The sequence below is a fragment of the Triturus cristatus genome, chromosome 9 (genome assembly GCF_964204655.1).
Source record: "Triturus cristatus chromosome 9, aTriCri1.1, whole genome shotgun sequence".
In the NCBI taxonomy this organism is placed as follows: domain Eukaryota; kingdom Metazoa; phylum Chordata; class Amphibia; order Caudata; family Salamandridae; genus Triturus; species Triturus cristatus.
In genome coordinates, this window is record NC_140592.1 from 761,134,678 (window position 1) to 761,159,024 (window position 24,347).

Here is a 24,347-nt window from a genome sequence, read left to right on the forward strand (position 1 = left end):
CTCTTCATTGTCCTTTTAATACCCAATTATTACTCATATCACCTTTGACTGAAACATTACATTTTATTACAAACTACTTAAAAAGATGTTATCTGTTTCATAAAATGCATGGTTTAAGTTACCAGCTGCTTAATAGCTTCAACTGTCTCTGTCAGATGCTGCATGGCTTCCTTCCCATATTCCATTTCTGCGTTTTTCAGCTGCTTCTCTGAATAAAAAGCAAAAAGAAGCAGGTCTAGATCCAGTATAAATCAAAGTCACATTTAGGTTAGGGTATTGGCTGCTTTGCAGTGGCAACAAGAAAAAATATATTTAGTACATTTGCAAACAGTTACAGTGTTTGCTATTTTTCTTTTTACATTACCATGCACCTTCGAAAGTTTCAGTGTTTTTGATTAGAGATACATATACTTACTGACTTACATAAAAGTGCAGACATGAAGACATTTTGTGAAATAGCTTAAAACCAGAAAATTTCACTATAACTTGGTAAACATAGGAAAGGATTTATTAGTTTGTTGCAAGTGCTCTTTATAAAAAATTGGATAATAAATAAATACCACTACTGTTTAATTTAGATTCCACCAAATGCTGTTTCTTCCACCAATGTGCATTTAATTTCTCTAAATTTCACTCTTGCTGGCTCTTCCTCATCACTGCTTTCTCCCTTTTCACTGTTTTTCCATACTTCTCTTCAATTTTTCTATCTTTCTCTCCCTGACGCTGTGTTGGAGCAGATCCAATTGCCAAACTATATCCCCTTGGCCTTGTATTACAAATTTATATGATTAAAAAACATGTTGTATGACATTTGTAAGTGTTTTGTTGACGCATTATTAATTACCTGAATTGAGAAATAAATAAATACCACTAATGCCTAATTCTTCCTCATGCTTGTTTCATTCACCAACGTGCACTTCCTTTCTCTAAATTTCACTCTTGCTGGCTCATTCTTATCACTGTTTTCTCCCTTTTTCACTGTTTTGCTATATTTCTTTTCCTCCTCTTCTTGCATTTTCTATCTTTCTCTCTCTGGCACTATGTTAGAGCGGATCCATTTACCAAGCAATGTCCCCATGGCCTCCATAAAATGTGGGCTCTTTCTGATTGTCTAAGGTAGCATGAGCTTGTGAATCAAGTTGCATAATCACAATTTCAGTTACTCAGAGAGCAAACAATGGGCAGTCACTTCTTTTCTACTAGTCACTTGGTGTTTGGACAAAATATTGGATTAGAAATATCAAGTTGCAGAAAAATCGAAACAAATATCGTTGTCAAAAAATATCGATTTTTTGGGGTAAGTAATATCATTTTTAAGAATATTGTTGTCAATATTGTTTTCAATAGTAAAGTTGTAAAAAATAGAGTTTTTTAATTATCTTTATATATGTCAATTCATATATTGTTTGTTATTAATGTTTGCATAATTATTAATAATATTTTTAAATACAGTTTAAAATTTTAAGTGATTTATACGTTTTTTATTTAATTGCTAATAGTAAATTATATTGTTGTACCAGGTTGGAAGCTTTGAAGGGGTGTAGGGTAGAACGTTAATTGATTATAATTAAGTATTAATTTATTATTAATTATTTAATTGATTGATAAATATGTAAATTGTGTGATAATTATATTTTTAAGTTATATATTAGGAGACGGCTGCTGGCTTTGTAGGCGTATAGGGTGGGAAGTTAATTAATATTTAATTAACAATTTATTAATTACTAAATGTATCATTAATTATGTGAAAGGTGTAATATTTGTATTTGTTAAATTATATATTAGGTGCTGGCTACTGGGTTTATAGGGGTACAGGGTGGGAAGTTAATTGTTAATTATCAATTAAATAATGATTAATTATGTTAATTGTGTTACATTTATTTATTTTAGTTATATTTTAAGTGTGGACTGCTAGGTTTGTAGCGGTATAGGATGGTAAGTTAAGTAATAAATAGATGCCTTTTTTAAATGATAATTATTAATTTGTTAACTAATCATGTTAATTGTTTTTTAATATAGATAGGTTGGTAGGTAGTTAGTTATAGATAGGACGTAGTTTCCATTTGCCAATAACTTTGGCATCGTTTGACGAATCTTCGCGAAATTTTCAAAACTAGTTTGGTTCTCAATTCAGCTGCTGTCTTGAAAGTGTCGGGGTGATCTGTCAAGCAGAGGCCGAGAAAAAGAGGGGGGTCGCAAAACACGTTTTCCCCATACTAATTTCCATAGGTACTTTAGACACAGCTACATCCCAAACTGCTGAACGGAATTATACCAAATTTGGCAGGAAGATGTTGGACCAGGGAAATGCCTTTTTGTGATTTGGTGTAAATCCGTTCAGTAGTTGCGGAGTAATTTAAAGAACTCTAAAGTTGTATATATAGGGATGCAGAGGATCTGCGACCCCTTCCGATCTCGTGTTGAGGTCTGATTGGCTGCCAACACTTCAAACAAGGAAGTATTGACAGCCATCTTGGGACTCGGCTTGAGCCGAGTCCCAGAAAAAGCATGTAAAAAAAAGAAAAGGGGGCAGGCTAGAAACACTTTGACCCCCTAGCCCTTTTGGGGGGGAGGGGTCCCAAAGGAAAAATCAATTGGCAGGATCTGTGTATCCAGCCACAATTCACTATTAAAAAACGAAGCGCGGGCTCCCAAACTTCTTTAATAATCAGCCCCCGGGTCGGCTAGGTCCCAGGGACATTTGCATAGTAAAATGAGGGCTACATGGGGCCCCCTCCAGGGGCTTATTAATGCCCCAGGGAGAACCACCACTTCACCGGGGCGTTTTTTTTTTTTTTTAAATGAATGCGGAGGAGGTCCGTACGTCCTAACCCACCGCCCTGGGACCCCCACCTCCCCCGGGCTTATTTTTACATGGGGAGGCCTCTTGGACCCCAGCAGCCCCAGGGGCAGCCACCTCTCCGGGGTTTCAATTACAAATAATGTGGGGGGGGCGTGCAGACCCCCCTGGAGCCCCAGGACCGCCACCTCCCTGGGGATTTAGTAAAATTGAATGCAGGTGGTGCGCAGCCCCCCTCCCTCATTGAAAAAATGCCTAGCCCCAGGAGATGGGGTTCCCTGGCCGAAAACGGCCCAGGAAAGGGGGGCCCACACAGCCTACCCTTCCCTAATATTTTTTTTTAAAAGGAAAAAAGCCACTGGCAAGTCGCCGGAGGCCCAACCCCCGCTCACTGTTCACAAGCCTTCCTGTTACCTCCAGTAAGTTCCAAACAGCGGGACTGTCGAGAGGATTTCAGAGGCCACGCCCCCTTTCTCCACCACTCTGCAAACGCGCCTCCTGGTGCACTGCTTTTTGGGGGATGAAGTCCTCTTGGATGCTGAGGGTTCTTGGGGGCCCAAAAGCCCTCCTATTACCTCCAGTAAGTCTGACGCAGCAGGATTCTGGCGTGCTGGTCGGAGGCCCGCACCCTTTCTCCACTACTCTGCAAACGCGACTACTAATTAAAAAAACCATAGAAATTCACTTAAACAACCAAAGGTTACAGGGACGCTATAGTTAGGAAATAGAATTTAAAAAACCTTAGAAATTCACACACAAAAAACAATGGTTACAGGGACGTTATAGTTAGGCTCAGCTTTTACTTGTACAAAACCAGTGAAATTCAGCAGTTATTCAGCAGTTATAGAGGTGCCTGCCACAAGGTGCAGGGATTTTCACAAACTCTCATTTCTCAATGAGAGCTTGTGCTGCAGGAGGTTCCCGTCCGCTGGACGGTTGCACGATTGCATCATAATCAGGTGTTCGGAACCACCGACCTATGGTCTGGCGTTACCCTTACCGAAACGGTGTCGGTCGGAGGCAACTCCGACTGACATCGTAATATTCCTCATAGTTTTAAATGTTACTTACATTTATTTAATTTACATTATATTAATGTTATATAATAAAATATTTAAGATTTACTATTTTAAACTATATATATATATAAAAAAATTATATGCTGGCACAGAAAGGCTGTGGGAATCAGCTATCGTAATTCCTCGGGTGGAAAGAGCCGCCCTTGGGATTAATGACCTCTTCCGATGGGCTCGGAGAGCCCGTCTGCCATTTGGAAAACCCGTTTGGATTCCTCTCTGACCGACCCCATCATAATGGGTTGGTCGGAAAGTAATCCGAACTGGACATTTCGATGCAGTCAGAACGGCTCTGACCGATGGTCGGAGCAGTTTCCGACCGCATCAAAATTGGCCCCTAAGTGTGGAGGAAAGAAGTGGTGAACAATAATTTTAGCAGGGAAGGAAGCAAACGGGACACACACCCATGCATTCACAAACACACACACATACACACAGACACATCCATTCACAAAACTTACTCCCAAATATTCATATATACACATACACACCAAACATTAAAAACAAATCACACTTATCTGCGCAGCTCTGCCTCAGTGGTCCAAGGAGGGTTGGGACTGATGCCTTTCCCAATTGGCTGATCTTAGGTCAGCCAATGAGGGGAGGCAGCAGTCCCTCCCTCATCACAGAGTTTGATGAGGTCAGGGAGAGTGCTGACCCCATCCTATCTCACTCTGTAACGAGGTGTCATTGACTAACACTCGGCCCAGGGCACCTCAGGGCTTAAATCTGAAGTTTACAGGTCCAAGGCAATCAGTGACACTCACCCTCATCACGAGGGGGAGGGCCTCGAGGTGCTTTGCCAGGCTGAGGAGGCGACTCCCACAGGAGCTGTGACATCTTCAGCCTGGCAAAGTTCACCTTAAGCAGCCAGGAGCCTGTGCATTTAGCGCATGTCTAACTCCTGGCTGCCTTACCTGATAATAAAGAGCGTCTGTCAGGCTAACCTTTTCTCAGTGTGACAGTGTGTTGGACGAAAGGTGAGAGGGTGTGGCCCCTCCACCCGTTAGGATGGGCCGTGCCTGGAGGAGATATATGAGATTGTCCAGTTGTGCATCCCTTTCACATTTGAAACCTATTACCAGCCAAGGAACAATCCAGACAACAGACTTTCTCTTCTTGCCTAAGACCCCATTTGCACTTTCCCAGCAGCATAATTAAATATATATACATGTGTACATATTGTCCTGAGTAGGCAGGACAAACCTGAATGGGTGAAGTTTAAGGAGAGCCTCCCAACATGAGGCTGGAAACATACTCTCTATAAAGGTTTATAGCTCGACTAGTCTTCTCAGTGGGAGGAAATATTTTCGCCAGGATGCCGATTCCATGCAATGCAGAGTGGCATCACTTGAATTCCTTTATTTTAGGGTGGATGGGCAAATATTTAATGTTTTTTTTGGTTAGTTGGAGGATTGTTTGGAGGATATTTCACTAATGAATCATCATTGGAGACATTATTTTTGGTGGAGTGAATACCTGTGTTAATTGGTAGGTGAGGGAGTAGGAAGGCGAGTGTAAGAACATAAATCATTACATGACTGTAGAAGCTGTCCTGTTGCGGTCTTTTCACAAATGGATTTGACAATCAGAGAGTCCACTGGAAGTGATCCATGTTTCTGGGATGATGCTTGAGAGCTAAGAGGCATTTGACCACAATATTTAACAAAAAATATGTGGATCACAAAAATCGTTGCCAAAATATCATGATGCAAAGAAAAAGGTGGGACTTAGGGCCCCATTACGATGGTGGTGGAACCGCCACCGTCAGGCCAGCGGTGGCGGTCCCACCACCATCGGACACTGCAGGACCGCCTGTCGCATTATGATGGCGGGCGGGGAGACCGACCACCACGCATCCGACGGGCCCAAGGAGCCCGTTGGACCACCGGAGGGAATGCAATCCCTACAACAGTGGCGGTGCCTGCTCAGGCACTGCCGTAGGAATTACAGCGTCACTTTCCGCCGGCTGTTTAATGGTGGCTAACCGACCATGAAAAGGCAAGCGGAAAGTGACTTTGGGACCCATTGCAGGCCCCCCTTACCCCTGGCCCTCCGGTATGGGCCCCGGGGGACATCTAAGGTGCCCCCTACATATCCCTGCACCATGTGGCAGGCACCGCATGGTGCCTGCCACATAGTGCAGGGATATGTCAGAGGTGTATGTTTTGTACTGTGATATGTGCTGCAGTCCGCAGCACACACCGCAATACAAAGTATACACATTGCGACCGCCTTGAAGGCGGTTGCATTGTAATGCGGACAGCAGGACCGCCGACTACTAGTTGGGTGGTCCTGCTATCACCACGGTGCCGGCCGGACTGGCATCATAATGAGGCCCTTAGTATCAAAGGAAAGAATATTGGGCTTTTTCGATACTCATTATAATTATTCTTTTATAACAAGTTGTATACAATATCTTTTAATACAGTTGTATATATTTTGGCTTAATTAGTTTGATAAATTTGAGCTATATTAGAATTATAAATGATTAGCATTATAATAATATTTGTGTATAATGTGCTTTATTATATTTCTACATTTTCATATGAGATGTCATTTTTTCATTTAATTCTTAATTTAGTAGCAGGTTTTTGGGGTTTGTGGGGTAATAGGGTGGGAAGTTTTATAATAAGTTTATTATTTTTAATTTATATTTTCCATTTTATTAAATTGTTTTTTAAATTATGCAAACTAATTAATTGTTTTTTTAATTTGTGTTTTCTTCAATAATTGGTTGATATATCTGTTTTTTTAATCTATCAATTTTATATTTATTACCTGTATTAATTTTAATTGTGTATTTTCATTTTTAACTTTATATTAATAGTTCTGTTAATTGTAATTATTTGTTTGGTGTTCATTTTGAAGAATAGTATGGTGGGAACTGTTTTAATTAAAAATCATTTTTATTTGTTTTTACCGATTTTTCTATTTGTGATTTAAAATGTGTATTGATTAATTATAATTTTATTTGTTTTATATTGAATAAATATTATAATTTTAAAGATATTTTAACATTTATTTTTTTGGGTATATATTTAAATGTTTTATTTAAAAAAGTTAGGAGTGGGAATACTAAATATGACCCTTCCAAAGTCCAACATTTTCACTTCTGTTGTTTAGATTAGAGTGGGAATAGTAAATCTGAGCCCTCCAATTCCAACTGGTTCCTACTGCTGCTAAGATTGGAGTGAGATTAGTAAATATGAACCCCCCCAAAGTCCAACATTTTTCCTAATTTTGCTTACATTGGAGAAAAAATGGTATATCTAACCCCTCCAAAATCGAACACTTTCCCTGCTGTTACTTACGCTGGACTGGGAATGGTCAATATGACCCCTCTAAAATTCAAGTCTTTCCCTACTGTTACACAGATTGGAGTGGCAATAGTAAATTTGCGCCTTCAAAGTTTAACACTTTCCTTAAATTTGCTTGGATTGGAAAGGGAACAAAAAATCGTACTCCTCCAGTATCTAAAATCTTGCCTTCTTTTTCTTATGTCGGGGTGCCAATAGTAAATCTGATCCTTCTAAAGTCCAACAATTTCCCTATTATTGGGTAATAAAGATTGGTATTATTTTTTTGTTAATACTGTTTTATATATTTAGAAAACAAAATAATTTGCAATTTGTTACTTTATTTTTTATTTTTTCATTTTACTATTTTATATAAACTGGTTTATGTTTTTGTTTTAAAATTGTTCAGCATTTTTTATTGTTTTAAGTACCAATAATTTCAATGCAATGTATTTGTAATTGTTTAAATACTGATTAAATTTTTTTATATAGTTGTATTTTTTAAATATTATGGGGCCGATTCCGATCCTGTATTTTTTACGTACAACTCGTATCCGTATTTTTTTCCGTACGAATCGTACAAGTCACGTCTGACCCGTGAAGTACGATTTGTACGGGAAAAAGTAAATACGGATCGGCCCGATCCGTACGAATCGTAGCGGGAAAAGTTGTACGAGACGTACCTGGACACTTTTCCGTACGAATCGTAAAAATACAGTCTGAGCGTACAAGTACGATCCCGACCGGCTTTCCGATTTACGCTTCGTACGGAAAACGTCCCGTACACGGGGAATGACTTTACCCGCTACGAAGCAAAGTTTGTACGACTCGTATCCTGGGAAAAGTTATTCCAGGGGTGTGAGTCGTACAGGCCCCCCAGCGAGTATGTACGCACCGTACCCCCCGCGGGTATGTACGCACCGCACCCCCCGCGTGTATGTACACACCGTACCCCCGTGCGTATGTACGTACCGTACCCCCAACGCATGGGGGGTGTATGCCTGTACGACTCGTACCCCTGGGGACTCAGCTTTTACGGCTGTTATTGGCTCCCGTAACAAAAGAGCCGTACGGAGTGACGTAGGGATGAATTGTACTTGCTGGGCCGTAAAACGCTGCTTACATACGTACGGACGTCGCGTACAGGCTGTTCCGGATCAGAATCGTAGGTTTTTTTTAACCCGTACGGTCTTTTGTACGATTCGTACGGAAATAGGCTTTTGTACGAATCTTACTTCCTAGGTTGTACGGACAGTTTACCAGGTACGAGTCATACGGAGAACACGCTCCGTACGACGATTCGTACGGCCTTTTTCCAGGATTGGAATCGGCGCCCATATGTATTTATTTATAACTGTATTACTATTTTAGACTTTTAGATAACTTAAATTATAATATTGCTAAAGTAAAAATACAGTAAGTACCTATTTTGTGTTGATATTCTAGCCCACAATAGTTTTGTCTTTATATTTTCATTGTTTACATACAAAGTCTGCAAATACAATATTTTGGTTGCCGATTTTGTTTTCGATATTTGTGTATTGCAATATTTGTTCTCAATATTATGTGATACAACCAGCTTAGTGTCTTCTGGCTATGAGGTTCCCCTAGTGGGCACCCTCATACCTAGCAGAACTGTATTGCTGCCCCCTCATTCCATGCTATGAGGTAACTGATGGGTTTTGAAAACTGACTGTAAAGATGAAGTGAATTTATTTAAGTTTCTCATAAGGGACCACACACAATCAATTCAGCATCTATTATCAATCAACTTGCTGTTACCCCATGAACATGTAAACATTCCAACCTCCTATATATTATGCCAAGTTGCCTCTGAGCTGCCCAAAGTAACTAGAAAAAGGTCAAAGTCTTAGTACATTCTTCTTATGAGTATTCAAGGATCTTCTGAAGATCATTTTCTAGTCTCCTTTCCCTGAGTGATGTCCCCACACCTAGCAGGGAGACTAGGAGGCCTTGGACCCTAGTCCTGGTCACAGGCAGATGTCTTACAGAGCTTTCCCTTCTCACACAGCCCATCTGGCTGCTTGGCAAATGACACATTTTTGGCGACTCAACCTCCCCTAATATAGTCCTTTACCAGACACCAAGGGGCCGATTCCAATCCTGGAAAAAGGCTGTACGAATCCTTGTACGGAGCGTTTTCTCCGTACGACTCGTACCCGGTAAACTTTCCTTACAACCTAGGAAGTACGATTCGTACAGAAAGCCTCTTTCCGTACGAATCGTACAAAAGACGGTACGGGTAAAAAAAACACAATGATTCGGATCCGGAACAGCCTGTACGCGACATCCGGACGTATTTAAGCAGCGGTTTCTGACCCTTCAAGTACGATTCGTCCCTACAGCACTCCGTACGGCTCGTTTCTTACGGGAGCCAAAAACAGCCGTAAAAGGTCATACGCGACGTTCTCCCCGGTACGAGTCGTACTCCGACACGTTCCCAGGGGTACGAGTTGTACAGGGGTACGAGTCGTACATACGAGTCGTAAAGGGGTACGAGTCGTACATACGAGTTGTACATACGAGTCGTATAGGGGTACGAGTCATACAGGGGTACGAGTCATACAGGGGTACGAGCCGTACAGGGGTACGAGTGGTACAGGCATACACCCCCATGCGTTGTGTATGTACGGTGCATACCCCAACATTGCGTATGTACTGTGCCGTACATACATGTTGTTGTAAGGATCGTACATATGCATGAGGGGCCTGTACCCCGGGAATAACTTTTCCCGGGATACGAGTCGTAAAAGTTCGCTTTGTAGCGGGTAAAGTCATTCCCAGTGTACGGGACGTTTTCCGTACGATTCGTAAATCGGAAAACCGGTCCGGATCGTACTTGTACGGTCAGACTGTATTTTTACGATTTGTACTGTAAAGTGTCCGGGTCCGTCTCATGCAACTTTTCCCGATCCGATTCGTACGGATCGGGCCGATCTGTATGTATTTTTCCCGTACGAATCGTACTTCACGGGTCGTACGGAAAAAATTACGATACGATTCGTACGGAAAAAAAATACAGGATCGGAATCGACCCCCAAATGTGATTCAGGGTCTGGATCTTTGAGGTTTTATGTTGGGGTTATATTCTGAATCCTGGGTTTCTGCTTCTCCAGACCAAACACTCTTAAAAAATACCTACCAGTATGGATGACATGTGAATCCTACACCTTGTAGTCCCCTTTGCCTTATGTAACATTTTCTATTCACTGATGTACACACATATGATTCATTGTCTCTCTTTGTGTGTGATGTAAAGAGCTATAACACCCTACAGTGGTATATGAGGTGCTATAAAATAAATTAAATACATGTGACAGTGGGGCTATGGAGAGATGAGAGGCACTGTTGGAGGGTAGTCATGAGGGAATCATTGAAGATTGACAAAAGATTGTTGTATCCGGGTGCATAGTAAGGTCATTGTTTACTATGCTTTAAAAGCTAATACAATTTAATATATAATGACAAATGTGTTGTAAAATGCACCATTTTCCCCCAAACTTTCTTGGGGAGAGCTTCCCAAAGCCCTCTTTGCAGTGGTTAGGCTCACTCGCTGCACTTGTGCACTGTATGGGGACTAGTCTGACAACATTTGCCAGAGCAGCTAGGGCAGACATGAGGGGGCTGATGCGGTTGGTGACTAGTTTAGCCAGGATTTTGGCGTCGAAATGTATTAATGAAAGGGGCCTGTAGGAGTCGCAGTGTGTGGGCGACTTACCAGGTTTAGGCAGGGAGATGATGCGCGCCTCCCGCATAGTTGGGGGGAGGGGGGGGGGGAGTATGCCCGTTTCACGAGCCTCCTCGTATACTTGCCTCAGCACCGGGATAAGTAAGTGGCGCTTTACCGGATTGCAGCTGCATTATTGCTGATATAATCTCCTCGTCTTTGTGATGTTCCAGTAGATACTCCCTCTATCCATCCCCCAGCCAGGCAATCGCAGTATCCTCAAAGAAGGGGGTGAAGTCTACTGGTTGAGTTCTAGGAGTCTTATATAGGTGTTTATAAAACCTGCGGAAAGTCTCTACAATATCAGACGTGTTTCTGTACATCCTCGTTTTCAATTTCAAGGACTATGTCTGAGAACTGTGGAGGACGAAAAAAGGATGCTAGCGCCTTCCCCGGTCTGTCTCCCTCCCCATATTGGCACGCCTTGTGGTATTTTCCCCTAAATCTACACTCGCTTTCAGCCATCTCCTGATACTCAGGGAGTAACCGTCGCAGCCAAGACTGTAACTCAGGGGTAGGGGCATTTTGTATTTCGACTTCTGTGTTTTTGAGTTCTGTCTCCAATCTACGTAAAGTGGACCGAATATCTCGCAAGACTCCCCCGCTGTTTGCAAGACACAGTCCCCGAATGGTAACTTTAAATGCTTCCCATAACGTGTCATATTGCGCCACTGAATTCTCATTCCGAGGAAAGAAATCGGTGATCTCTTTCTCTAGTTCTTGTTTAAATACTGGATCGATCAGGGATAGCGGGTTAAGGCGCCAGGCCAAGAATGGCAAGTCTTCATGTGGGGGGGCAAGAGTGATGAGTACTGTGGAGTGATCTGAGTAGGTGCGAGGGAGATGGGAAGCATGCGTCAGCCAGGGGGTGAGGCCCTTGGTGATGAACCAGCCATCTATCCTCGAGCAGGAGGAGTGGGCCGAGGTGTAGCAGGTTCCCTCTCACAAGTGTGGGTGCAGGTAGCGCCAGGCATCTATCAACTCATGATCAGCGACAATCATTTTGAGGGTGGATTTTGAGTTGGAGTAGTGATGTGGCTGTGGGTGCGAGAGGTCTAGCGTGGGGTGCACCGTAACATTATAATCACCGCCCCAGATTAAGTGAGTAGATCCAATGTCTAGGATCTTGCCCCAGAGCACACAGAAGAATTCCGGGTCATCAGTGTTAGGTCTATAGCAGGATATGAGTGTGAAGTACTGAGCGGCCAATCTGCCCCAGAGGATAGTGTAGCGGCCCTGTTTGTCTTCTAAGGAGCCTATGGGAGTGTAGAGAAGGGATTTCTTTACAAGGATACATGTGCCCCGGGCATAGGCGGAGTAGGAGGAGAAGCATGCATAACTTGCCTAGCGGATGCAAAAGTGGTGGGGGCAGCGGGGCTAAAATGTGTCTCTTGCAGCATTGCGCAAATAACATTGTGGCGGTCTAAATAAGATAGAATGTGTCGGCGTTTGCGGGGTTCTCCGAGGCCTCGTACGTTCCAAGTGAGGAAGGGGGGTCTAGAGCAGTCAGTCATGGCAGCGGCTTAAGGTGTGCGGACGTGAGGGTGGACATGGTCCGGATTGGCGTCGATATCTAGGCGTGCGGATGTTCAGCAGAACAGTGGCGTGTAGCGAGTCATAAGGTCGTAGCCTTCTCAAGAGGGTGTGCATGGGCCCCCCACCTCCCTCCCACATCGGCATCCCAATCCTGCCGTGGATCGCATCCCACCACCCACCCCAACTACCCCTTAGTGCCAGGTTCCCAACTGGGCAAAGTGGTCAAAATTATAACATAACTTCCAACAGAGCAACAACAATGTTAAGGGTTCACCTGATGGGTGGAGTCCAGAGGGCGACCAGAGTCTCCTCGCTCTAGCGAGGGTGTTCAGGCTGTCACATAGATGTTCACCTCGGTCCGGTTACTTGAACAGTCTTATGGCCTAGGTGGTGTCTCCAGCGAGACGGTAGAGGAGACAGGATGTAGTAGTTACCAGGGTTCAGGCCAAGATTGCGAGATGTAAGCAGGTAGTAACTTGTGCGTATCAAGGTCACTGATCCGTGATAAGCAGAGTCAGAGGGGTGTGTAGTTCCCGGGGGCAATTATTGGTTATCTTCAGTTAGGGAGGGCACTCTGCCATGCTGCGGCCGCGCCCAGTCCACAGTGGAGTTCAACAGTCCCTCATACAATTTAAGCCTGGCTTACTTCCGGAGGGCAGTGACCATAGCAAAAGCGGGGTATCAGTGTTTCATTCAATGTCCGAAGTATCGCCTCCACTGTCTGGGCGGTGGGCGGAGAGGAGCAGCCTGCGGCTTGCTTCAGCAGAGCTTTGATGAAGTCTTGCGCGTGCTGCGGGGTGTTGAAAAAATCCTGCTTTCCTTGGTGCGTGACTTTTAGACGGGCAGGGAAGAGCATTGCGTAGGGCAGGTTGAGTTGTTGCAGTTTCTTCTTTACGGGAAGGAATTTCCGCCTCTGCTCCTGAACAGCCATGGTAAAAAGTCAGGATAGTTGAGATGTCCATCCCCTCAAATCAGAGTTAACCACGTTCTCTGGAGAGGCGGAGGGCTGAGTCTCGGTCCCGGTAATTGAGTATCCTGGCTATTATCGGGCGGGGCGTGGCGCCAGGAACAGGGCGGGCAACCAGAGACCGGTGGGCTTGCTCGATCACCAGGACAGGCAAAAAGGCCTCCCTACCAAATAGCGCCACAAGAAGGCGCTCCACATAGTCCTCCATCTTCCTGTAGCTGTCGATTCTGGGACCCCTAAGATATGGAGGTTGTTCCGCCTAGATCGGGATTCTAAATCCTCGATTTTGGCCGCTATAACTTTGTGAATCCGCTCCATTTCCAGCGTGCGAGTCGTAGTAGTGGTGGAGGTGTCCCCAAGATCCGAAATGCGACGTTCCGCCTCCGCCAACCGGTCATTGTGTTTGTCCACTCTGTGCGTGACGCCATCGAGTCTGGCATTCATGGAGTCAATTTTTTATTCGATGGAAGTTAGGCTGGATTGCATGACTAGTAAAGGTTCTTTTAGGTCCGCAGTAGAGGGGGCCGGGGCTTCTGCTTGATCCTCCTTGTGTTCCGTCTGGGAATGGGTGGTCTTTGGCGCATCAAAGTTGAGTTTCAGTTGGTGCCCAGCTGGCTTCCCCATGGCGGCAAGGGGTGAAGTACGATGCAAGGAGAGCGGCCGGAGGGCAGCCCACTAACCTCCGCAGGGGTGGTAAGGATCCCACGGGGCGGTGTCAGATTCCATTGTTAGGGTGACAGGCGCGGCAGGCGTAACCCTCCGTCGCGTATATTCTGCCTCGTGGACTCGTAGGGCGCTGCTGCAGGAGAGCCAATCCAGCGGTGCCAGGAAGCGGCCACACCTTATGATATGTACCAGGCTCTCTTCGGGGAGCGTCTCTTCGTTGGGGTAGGCACCCCACCACTATGTCCCCTCTGGGGTCCTCAAACGTTCTTTTCCTGCGATCAGGGTGGCCAGCGGTCCCCGCAGTCTCGCCTCCAAGTGCAGGCGGCGGCACTGGGCTACCAGGATAGGGCAAGCCGTGCGGTCTCACTCCTGGGGTACAATGTGGCACAAGGCAACAAAAGGAGGCACCAGCAACCCGCAGCCCAAAAGTCGGCGTCCCGTCCCCGCAGGCGTCGCCACCCCCAGAGCCGCCCGTGCGCCTCAGTCAGACCCAGGGTTCTACTTCTCCCAAGAGGGAACAGCACGGCAGGGGGGTGCACAGGCCCCACAGGGCAGCAGCAGTAGACTCAGATCTTGCGCCGGGCAGTATGGCGATGGTGGGTGCATGTCCGGGCCCAGGAGCACGGGTCCAGTCCTCAGAGGCCCCAGCGGGAGTGCGTCTGCCGGTGCTATTATAGGGCTTTTAGTGGGGCCCAAGCTCTTTCATTCGGCATTCAGCGCGATCGCCGCACCAGTTCTCTGGCAATATGCAGTGGAGTAAGGGGGCGCGGGCGGAGCGTCATGGCGGCAGAGCACGGCCGCTCCCCGCAGGGCCGCAGGAAAGGTATCGGGTCAGATGCCCGGCCACAGCAGCGGGGCACCAGGTGCACTCCACAGCCGTCGCCCCCCGTGGGGGCCAGCCGGCCCCGGGCTATGCCGGACACTCACCTCCGCCGCGCCGCGCCGCCCCGGCGCCCCCAGGTTCACAGCAATTCCTCCAAGTCCACCTGCTGCACCACGCCACGGAAGTCCTCAGGGCCGCAGCGGTCTAATCCAGGGAGCACAGGCACGGCGCAGACGCAAGGGATGGGGGACGCCACCTTCAGACCCTCACACAGAGCCTGACAGGCCCCTCCACACAAGTGTCCCCGCGACAATACGGCCCCAGGCGGTCAGTGTCAGCCGCTCACCTCAGCGCCGCTCGGCTCAGTTCATCATGCCCGCGCCACCGCCATTTTGCGAACCACGGCCGCGGTAGCCAGACGGCGGTTTTTGGGGTACCCAGACAGGAATTTCTTTGCCTTCGGCCGTGGAGTGAAGCTGCGCAATTTCGATGCTTGAATCTCTGCTTTTAGCGCGTTGGTCGTCCGAAATGACAAGGATTATTAACGGAGGTCATCCCGAACTGCAAGAGCCTCACGCAAGTGCGGCCATCTTGCTTGGCGCCCTCTAGCACCCCTGTTGCAGGTGGAATTAAGTAGGCATATAGTACTACCGAAAGAGCAGGTATTCTGTGGGTGTGTTTGTAGAAAGTTGTGTACTTTGTATATGTGTAGAGTTAGAGTAAGATGTGTGCACATGTAAGTGCTGGGTGATGGTGAATAGTGTGAGTGAGTGCCGCGTGAGTGGTGCGAGTGTAAGGTGAAAAATGTGCCAATGTGAGTGTCGGTGAGCTGCATGAATGCAATGTGAGAGGAGGGCCCATGTGAGTGTCAGGTGAGAGGATTCCATGCAGAGCGAAAAGAGTTGAGTGCAGAGTGGTGTGAGTAGTGTAAATGCAGAGTCGGTGGTGTGCCTGTGCGTGGTGCAGGCTGAGTGGCGAGAATGCCCCAGTTACTTACCGGTAATCTTCATTACTCCGAGTCCTAGTCTTCATCGCCACAGCAATCACACATGAGCATTATGGTCCCACAGACAGTCAACGTAAAAATCAGTTAGCTTACTAGTCTCCCTATACCTCCAATATGGCCCCCATCGTCCTCCACCAATCCTATAAAAGGACACCATACCGTGACCACGTCCTGTAAACAAAGCCATAGACATGAAGCAACCACAAGTGACGGGAGGAAAGGGAAACTATACTGTGGCGAGGAAGACTAGGACTCGGAGTAATGAAGATTACCGGTAAGTAACCGGGGCATTACCTCCTGAGGGCCTGGGCAAAAGCAACACGGAGATCAGAGGTGGGTTTAGATGGTTTATTGCATGGAATGACAACTGTACTAAGGTATTTTAGTCCAATGGTCTTGGTCGTTGCACGCTGTCTCCTTTAGGACGAGCGTTCCATGGATATGTGGACGGCAGGCGTTCCTCAGAAACCAAAAGAAAAGAACAAAAAAAAACTCAGTGAGAGCACTGTCTGGTTGGACTGTCAGTGTAAGGGATAAGGTGTGGGGAGAAACATCACCCGGTTTCCGTCACCAATGTGTATGCTGGCATGCGTCGCCTTGTAGGAGTAGAGGGCTCCTGACGTGCAGCAGTAGCTAGCAATTATTCTGATTAGGGCACCCCCTCCCATTATCTCCCGAAGTGAGCTAGCGGCCCGGCTCCTTTCCCTAGAAAGCCTCTGAGGAGTGTACGTACCTCTGAAAGCCACGCTCCTCCAGGAATGTGGCTGGCTAGTTCGCGGTGTCGGATGGGGTCCGACTTCCTATTTTCTTCGGATACAGGAGACTGTTCTCGTCTCTCCCGGGCTCCAGGATTTCGCCCTCGGTATCACGTTGTTCTCTTCACTCCCTTCTGGCCAGGGTCTCTGTTGTTCCTCCGGTTGGACTCTCAAGTCAGAGTCTGGCGTCTCGGCGTTCTCTCCACGGGGGCCGTCCCAATTCAAATCCCTTCCTGTACGTTCATTGGACCATGTGACCCGCTCACATCATTTGCGTCCTGAAGAGTCAGATCCTTAAAGGAGCTGTGCAGGTATTTTGTAAAGGACAGCGGAGGGGACTGAAAACAGAGGAGAGATGTAAGGGGGGGGAACAGTTCAACATCATGCTCCTCCAGTTGGACTCTGTTGGACACCTCCTCGTCCGTCTTCCTTGCCACAGTAATCACACATGAGCAGATACCAAAGCAACATCAGCTCCATGGATAAGTAAATACAGCCCACACACAGAAGGCAGTAACAAAATGTTTAGTGAAAACACAATTGATACAGAAACATAATAATTCAAGAATTCACAGATTCCAGAACCGAAGAGGCAAAAGCAATGGAAGCACCACCCCCAAGCTCAAGCCGGTAATATGTCATGACGGTATGAGAAGACTACCAAGTGGCCGCCCTGCAAATATCCTCCATGGAAACACCTTTAAAAGAGGCCCAAGAATCAGCCACAGAACAAGTAGAACTCCCTGGACATCATAAGCAGACAGGATAGCCTCTCAAATCCACCTGCTAAGACTAAAAAGGGATGGCTTCAAGCCCTGCTGTGCAACACCGAAAGTGACAAACAGATTGTCCACCTTACAAAAAGAAGCTGTGCGAGACAAGTAAATCATCAATGCACGCCTCACATCCAAAAGATGTAACAGAGACTCCTCCTCAGAAGTAGGATCCGGAAAGAAAACAGGGAGGACCACCTCCGCCGTCCTATGAAAGAAAGAATCCACCTTAGGGACAAAAGGAGGATGAGCCCGTAAGACCACTCTGTCCTCCAAAGTTCTCAAAAACGGAGCAGACCTCAAGAAAGCCCCCAATTTACCAACACGTCTGGCAGAGGCAATAGCCACCCAAAAAAAACACTTTCAAGGTCAAAAACTTCAAGTCAACAGTCTCCAGGGGCTCAAAGGAAAGGTGTAGACAACACAGGATGAGGGTGTTGTAAGGCCAGAGATTTCAAAAGACAAGTGACCAGGGGTGCAATGGCCACAAAAGGGGAATTGAAACGCCAACGTCCAACCCGAACGTACCGCCAACTCCAACAACAGAGGGAAGCACGGGTGGCGACGCCAACCCGGTACCACCAGAAGCACCAAGGGTCCTCCCCTCCTGATCTTCTGCAATAATGCCGGAATCAGGGGAAAGGCATACAACAGACCCAGAGGACATCGCATCCACTCTCCAAGCCTACCGGCAAGGCATAATAGTGCAGAAACAATGGACTTTGGCATTGTCCGGTGACGCAAACAGGTCCACCATCAGTCACCCAAACATCCTCTGCAACCTTCGGAACATCACCTGGGTCACAGACAATGACCCCATGGAGGGAAAAACTCTGCTTAGGCAGTCAGCCACCACATTCTCCCTGCCAGGCAGGTAAATGGCAGACACGGACGCCAACTTCTCCTCTGCCCATGAACAAATGAGGCAACTGAGGCAACTGAGGGACCGAACCCTGCAACACCCCTGAAGATTTATGTAGGACATGACAACCTGGTTGTCCGTCCTGACTTGAACATGGTGACCTTCCAGCAAGGCTGAAAACGCCAGGAGACCCAAGTGAGCAGCTTTCAGCTCTCTGTAGTTTGAAGAACAACATATCAGCGCTTCGAAACACTTGCCCTGCACTGTTGAATCGTTCAGGGTAGCACCCCAGCCCATCAGACTGGCATCCTTAGTAACCACTCGAGACGGGACCACCAGAAACTGACAACCCCTGGAGAGTTGCTCCCGTCCAACCACCACCCCAGATCCTCCCTGATTTGGGCTGACACAGGAACCCCTTGATTGAAAACCTGACCACACGGGCGGCAGTGGAACAAAATATGGTTCACAACAGGATACATATTGAGCCGAGCCCAGGGAACCATCAACAAGGAGACAGATATCAGATATCAAACCCGGCACCCTTAACCAAAGTCTCACAGGAGGACAAGGCCTGGACAACAGGGACTGAATTGCCGACATCAGCGTCATCTTCCGGGCCTGAGGCAGAAACAGAGTCACGAAAAGAGCCCCAATGTACATCAGATGCTGAGTAGGAACCAGGCAAGACTTGATCCGATTTACCAGAAATAAATGGCTTTCCAGTACCTGGCAAACCTCCTGCACATGATACTCCGCCTTAGAGAAAGAAGAAGCAGAAATCAACAAATCATCCAGGTAAGGAAAAACCTTAATTCACCGCCCATGTAAAAGCCCAATCAGGGCGGCCAGAACTTTTGTAAAGACACGAGGAGAGGAACACAGCCCAAAAGGCAATACCTTGAACTGATAATGAAGGTCCAACACACAGAAGCGTATGAAACCTCTGGGACTCCTGATGGGCAAAGACATGGAGATACACATCCTGCAGGTCGAGGGAAGCCAGAAAATCCCCTTGATTGATCAAAGGAAGGATCACCTCGAAGGACACCATCTTGAACTTGACGGAGGAATGACCCAATTCAACCAATTCAGATCCAACACAGGCCTGAGGTCACCAGTATGTTTCTCCACCAGAAAAAGAACAGAGTACATTCTGAGCCCCCTCTGCTCCGGGGGCACCGGAACCACAGCGCCCTTGTCCACGAGACAACGGACCCCTGCCAGGAGTGCCTCTTTTCTCAATACGTGTCGGGGACAGAGGGTGACTCAAAAATTATCTGGGGGCGTCATGACAAACCCAATGCGAAAACCTTCTGACACCACCTGAAGGACCCATTCATCCGAAACAGTCCCTATCCGGTGTAGCAAACAAACAACCGCTGTGTCCCTCCATCATACAAGCATACTGTTACTTCGTCAAAGACACTGGCACCACGTGATTATCTCAGTGTTTTCACTCCGACCGCCGCCGAATGACCGGTTTGGCGGCGGGGGTCCGTTTTTAAAGTGCTGTCTCGCTCCTCACTATTACGTCATTAGGCTGCATCCGTGTTATTCTCATGGAATGTTGGGAAAGGGAGTTCCAAACCCGGGAAATGGAGTTCTGAAATCGGAACTTCACTTTTTACTTTTTTCAAAATCTGCTGTACTTTTGGGTATCAAGAGGGATCCCGAGTGAGATCATATACATTGGCTCTTGAATTGCCTGTTCTATTACTAGGTTCGAGTGTATATCTAATTTTTCTCTATATATCTTGGGATATACCCAACTTCCAGGACAGAGCAGAGGTAAAATATAACATCCTGACCTAACAAGAAGCCTGGAGTTTCTTGGTAGAAATTTTAGGCCATCAGTTGCTTGTGTGTGTAAGCATCAATAGCGGGAGAGTGCAACTGATTTGACTTTCTCTCGCTCTCCATAGTGACAAAGAACCCCCATAATGCACCTGGACGGCCACCGGCACGTCCAAAGCGTGCACGTCACCCCGCCCCATAAACATGCAGACTGGGACAGCGCACAGACTCAAAAACCCATGCCAGCGTATACCCAATCCCCCAAGCTGCTGTCTAAATCACCGGAGCACTCGGATCGAATAGCACAGACACACTGGTGAGTACTCCCCCTATTCCTCACCACCCCAGTAGGGATGGAATCTACCAAACAGGGGAGAGCAACCAACCGGCTCAAACACACCAATCAAATGCGCAGTACCGCCGAGTCCACTAGAGCAGGACTCTGCAGTCACGGTGTGCTAGACATGCAATAAAACCATGGCAAATGCAGAGCACCCCTGAAGTCCGCTAGAGCAGGACACGGGGAGCACATCTGTAGAGGTCGCCCCAGTATGCATCGCATACCAAGACTTCCCGGAGAACATAGAGTCCGCTACAGCAGGAGCACAACCCCCACTCACCTTAAACAGGAAACAGCACTCGGAGTACTGCAGAAACAAAAAAAGAGGTAGTGGTTACGGTGTGGTATCCTTTTATAGAATTGGTGGAGGACGATGGGGGCCATTTTGGAGGGATAGGGAGACTAGTAAGCCAACTGATTTTTACTTGGAGTTTCTGTGGGAGCATAATCAGGGGCGTAACACAGGCCCCCGCAGCCCACGCAGTGCGGGGCCCCCAAGCTCCGGGGGCCCCTTCAGCACTCTGGCTGCAGAGCTCCTGATTGAGCCCGGAGGGGGCCTCTCCATGTGCCTTGCAGGGAGGCCCCCTCAAGTCTCCTTACGCCAGTGAGCATAATGCTCATGTTTGATTACTGTGGCGAGGAAGACGGATGAGGAGGTAATGAAGGGTGATCTGCGAGAGTGGTGAGTGCATGGTGAGAGGAGTTAGTGCAGAGCGAGTGGTGTGTCCCTGTAAATTCTGGCAGACTATTGTCTATGTGTGAAGGTAGGATGAACAGAGTGCCAGTATAAATGCAGGCTGAGAGGTTTCTAAATGTGAGTGCAGGGTGAGAGGAGGAAGTGCAGGGTGAGTGGTGTGACTCCAGGGTGATTGCTGTGCTTGTTTGCGTGGTGTCAGTGCTGTGCCTATGTGAGTGAAGGGTGAGCTGTGTGAGTGACAGGAGTGCTTAGGTTAGTGCACAGTGAGAGTAGAGTGAGAATGGGTGACTGCTGGGTGAGAGATGTGACATGAGTTTGGGTTAAAGTGCAGAGTGGGAGGAATGAATGAATGGTGAGTGATGTGCTTGTTTGAGTGAGATTGCAGAGTGAACAGTGAGAGTGGCAGGCAAGTGAAATGTCACATGAGTGCAGGGTGACTAGTGTGCTCATGTAAGTGCAGGGTTAAAAGCATGAGTGCATGGTGAGTGGTGTAAGTGCAGGGTCATCTTTGGGAATGCATGGTGAGCGGTGTGCTCTTGTGACTGCAGGGTAAGTGGAGGGAGAGCGGTGTGAGTTCATTGCAAGGGACATGAATGCAGTGTGATCGCTGTGAGTGCAGGGTAAGCAGTGTGCTCATGTGAGCACAGGGTAATTAGAGGATGAACAGTTTGAGTGCAGGGTAACAGCGTGAATGCAGTGTAATCTCTGTGAGTGTAGGGTGAGTGGTGAAAGTGACAAGTAAGTGGAGTGTCATGAGCATGCAGGGTGAGCGGTGTGCTCGCGTGAGTACAGGGTAGGAGAAGGGTGAATGGCGTGAGTGCATGGTGAGCAGTGTGATCGCCGTGAGTACAGGGTGAGCGAGAAAGTGAAGGGTGAGCAGTAAGAATGAGAAGTGAGTTATAGTAGGGTTTAAAATATGATCTAAACTATTGCTATTATGCCATCAATCAGGGATGGAGGGTGGAGGAAATAAATAATGGGCTGATCCTGAGAGGCCCTCCACCGCGCCTAGGGGTGGGGACCCTTAGTGGCATTTCGTGTGAGAGGGAACAGAGAGGCTGGGCCAGTGCACATCTGGTCAGGGCGAGTGGGAGGGGCCACCAGGAAATATTAGGAGGTAGGCAGGCACGTAGTGCGTCACCTAGGTACGCAGGTGGCCCTTCCAGGGAAAAGTATAAGAACGCTGTACACGAGGGAGAAGCCCTCTTTGTCCTCTTGCCTCAGGCGTCCAGCAGGTCGCGGCCAGAAGCAAAGTTGGCAAGTTGCGGCGGGCACCGGGGTGAGGGGGCATCACAGCGTAGCAAAACCAGGACTGGCAAGGTTGGTAGTTAGTACCGTTTGGCTGTCGTTTTTAACAATTTAGTTTAATATGGATGAAGTGTGTGACGGGCCGCGAGGCGCAGCAGGACGTTGTGGGTAAAGCGCGATAGAGGAAACCAGGGTTCAAGCCTCGTGGTCGCGTCCACATCCAGTGATTCTAGGCAAATCACTTAATGCCCCCGTGCCTAAATGTGTAATGTAAATATGGTGCTATGTAAAGTGCTACAAAACCTTCGGGTCGAGTTTGCGCTATATAAATATGCACACAAAAAAAAAGTCGGTATATTTGATGGAGGTGAGGCCAGGGTCCGACCCGCATGGAATATTTTTCGGATTAGCTAGAAAGATAAAGGAGGGTCCGTTAAAGGATCCCTGGTAGCACGTGATGATGGATGTTTTATTGGCAATGTGTGGCCGATTCAAGAATAGGCGCGCTTCGGCAACCCGGCGGGGATAATGTTTGATGCAAATTAGGCGTGAAGGGAAGGCCCGGAAGGCAGCTTGGTGGGGAAACAAACGCAGGATTGTCGGGACGGCTAAGTGGGATGTGGGGAACCGGGGGGCGAGTTAGCGCGCATTAAGGATTGGCATGTTAGGAGTCTGTCCTCTTCCTAGGATAGTTCATGAAGGGGTTTCCACACAGTTAGAACTGAGAGACAAGCCTTTAGACAGATATTATCCAGGGGAGTGACGGCCCGCGGACGTGCTCTTTGGGAGGATTGCTTTCCGTACAGTTGTTTGCTCAATCGGCGTTCTGTTTAACACCTTTGGCGATATTAGGATAACTGTTGTACTGTCATTACTAGTAGAGTCACACAGAAAGCGTTTAGTGCCCGCTTTGGGTTGCAAACACCTCACACAACAAAACAAAGCTGTCATGTATTTTCAGTACCTTTGGCTCAGAGCAAATAGGACGTAACATTTAATGCAGCTAAATCAGGGACCTGTCTCGCGCTATAGCGTTGAAGAACACCACAGTATTTGATGCTCTGGCAGAAATAAATCATTTAAGAAGACTGCAAAACCCTTAAATAGTTGCAGGGAAGCTAAAGCGGCATAATGGGCCGAGTCCTTTTAGATTAATGGCTGCCATAACAGCATTTTCTGAGGTTTTAACCTAGAAATATGGATTTATTATTTTATTATATGTTATGACATTTCGCCACTATTTATTACGCCTGCATTAAAGAATGGATGGGCTAGGACATTATACTGCCGACAGTAAGAGGTCAACATGGATGCAGGAGGGCAGCTTGCAGCGGAGAGTTTTTGGCTCATGTTGCGTATAGTTCCTTGGACCATATGTTAGTTCTGAGGATGGTGCTCCGTGGTCCGTGGTTGCACTGCTGAACGTTATATGCAGGTTAAGCACCGCTGTAATGTAGCTGTCGCAGAGATGTATCCTTGCAATTGCTGGGGTAGGGAAGAAGGATTCCCGTTTCAAAAAAAAAAAAGTAACTTTTGAGCGTATAATGTTAATGGTGATAATCTGGTGTTGATCCACACTAAACGCCCATAACCTCCCTTATTTGCTTGGTGATACATGCTGCCTACCTTTGATGTAGGTCGCAGTACTTATACTAGCTAAGGAAAGGCATGTGGATTCGTTTATACGAGTATTTGGGACCTTAGTTAAAATAATACGTTGAAAATACCAATCCGGAGCATGAGGGTTTTCATTTCATAATATGACCTGGGCCTTTATACATCAGGGGGATAGAGGCATGGAGTGTTCACTGGGGTGGTGTGATCCTTGGCAAGTGGTTCGTTTGCAGGGGAAAGCGGGGTGGCCCTGAAGTATCTCTCTGTAGCGCCTGTTCTTCTTTCTTTTGAGTTCAGGCTCGATCTAAGCAGGGGTGGCCAAAAATGTTAAAGGACGGGT

General features: G+C 47.1%; 1 protein-coding gene across 1 annotated transcript in view; it reads right to left on the reverse strand.

The window, feature by feature from the left end:
• Positions 1-24,347, reverse strand: part of CCDC175 (coiled-coil domain containing 175) — a 269,138-nt gene that overhangs the window by 239,163 nt on the left and 5,628 nt on the right. Inside the window, exon 2 of the mRNA XM_085628003.1 lies at positions 123-208. Within this exon, the coding sequence (XP_085484129.1) occupies positions 123-208 (86 nt within the window). The remainder of the gene's footprint in view (positions 1-122; positions 209-24,347) is intronic.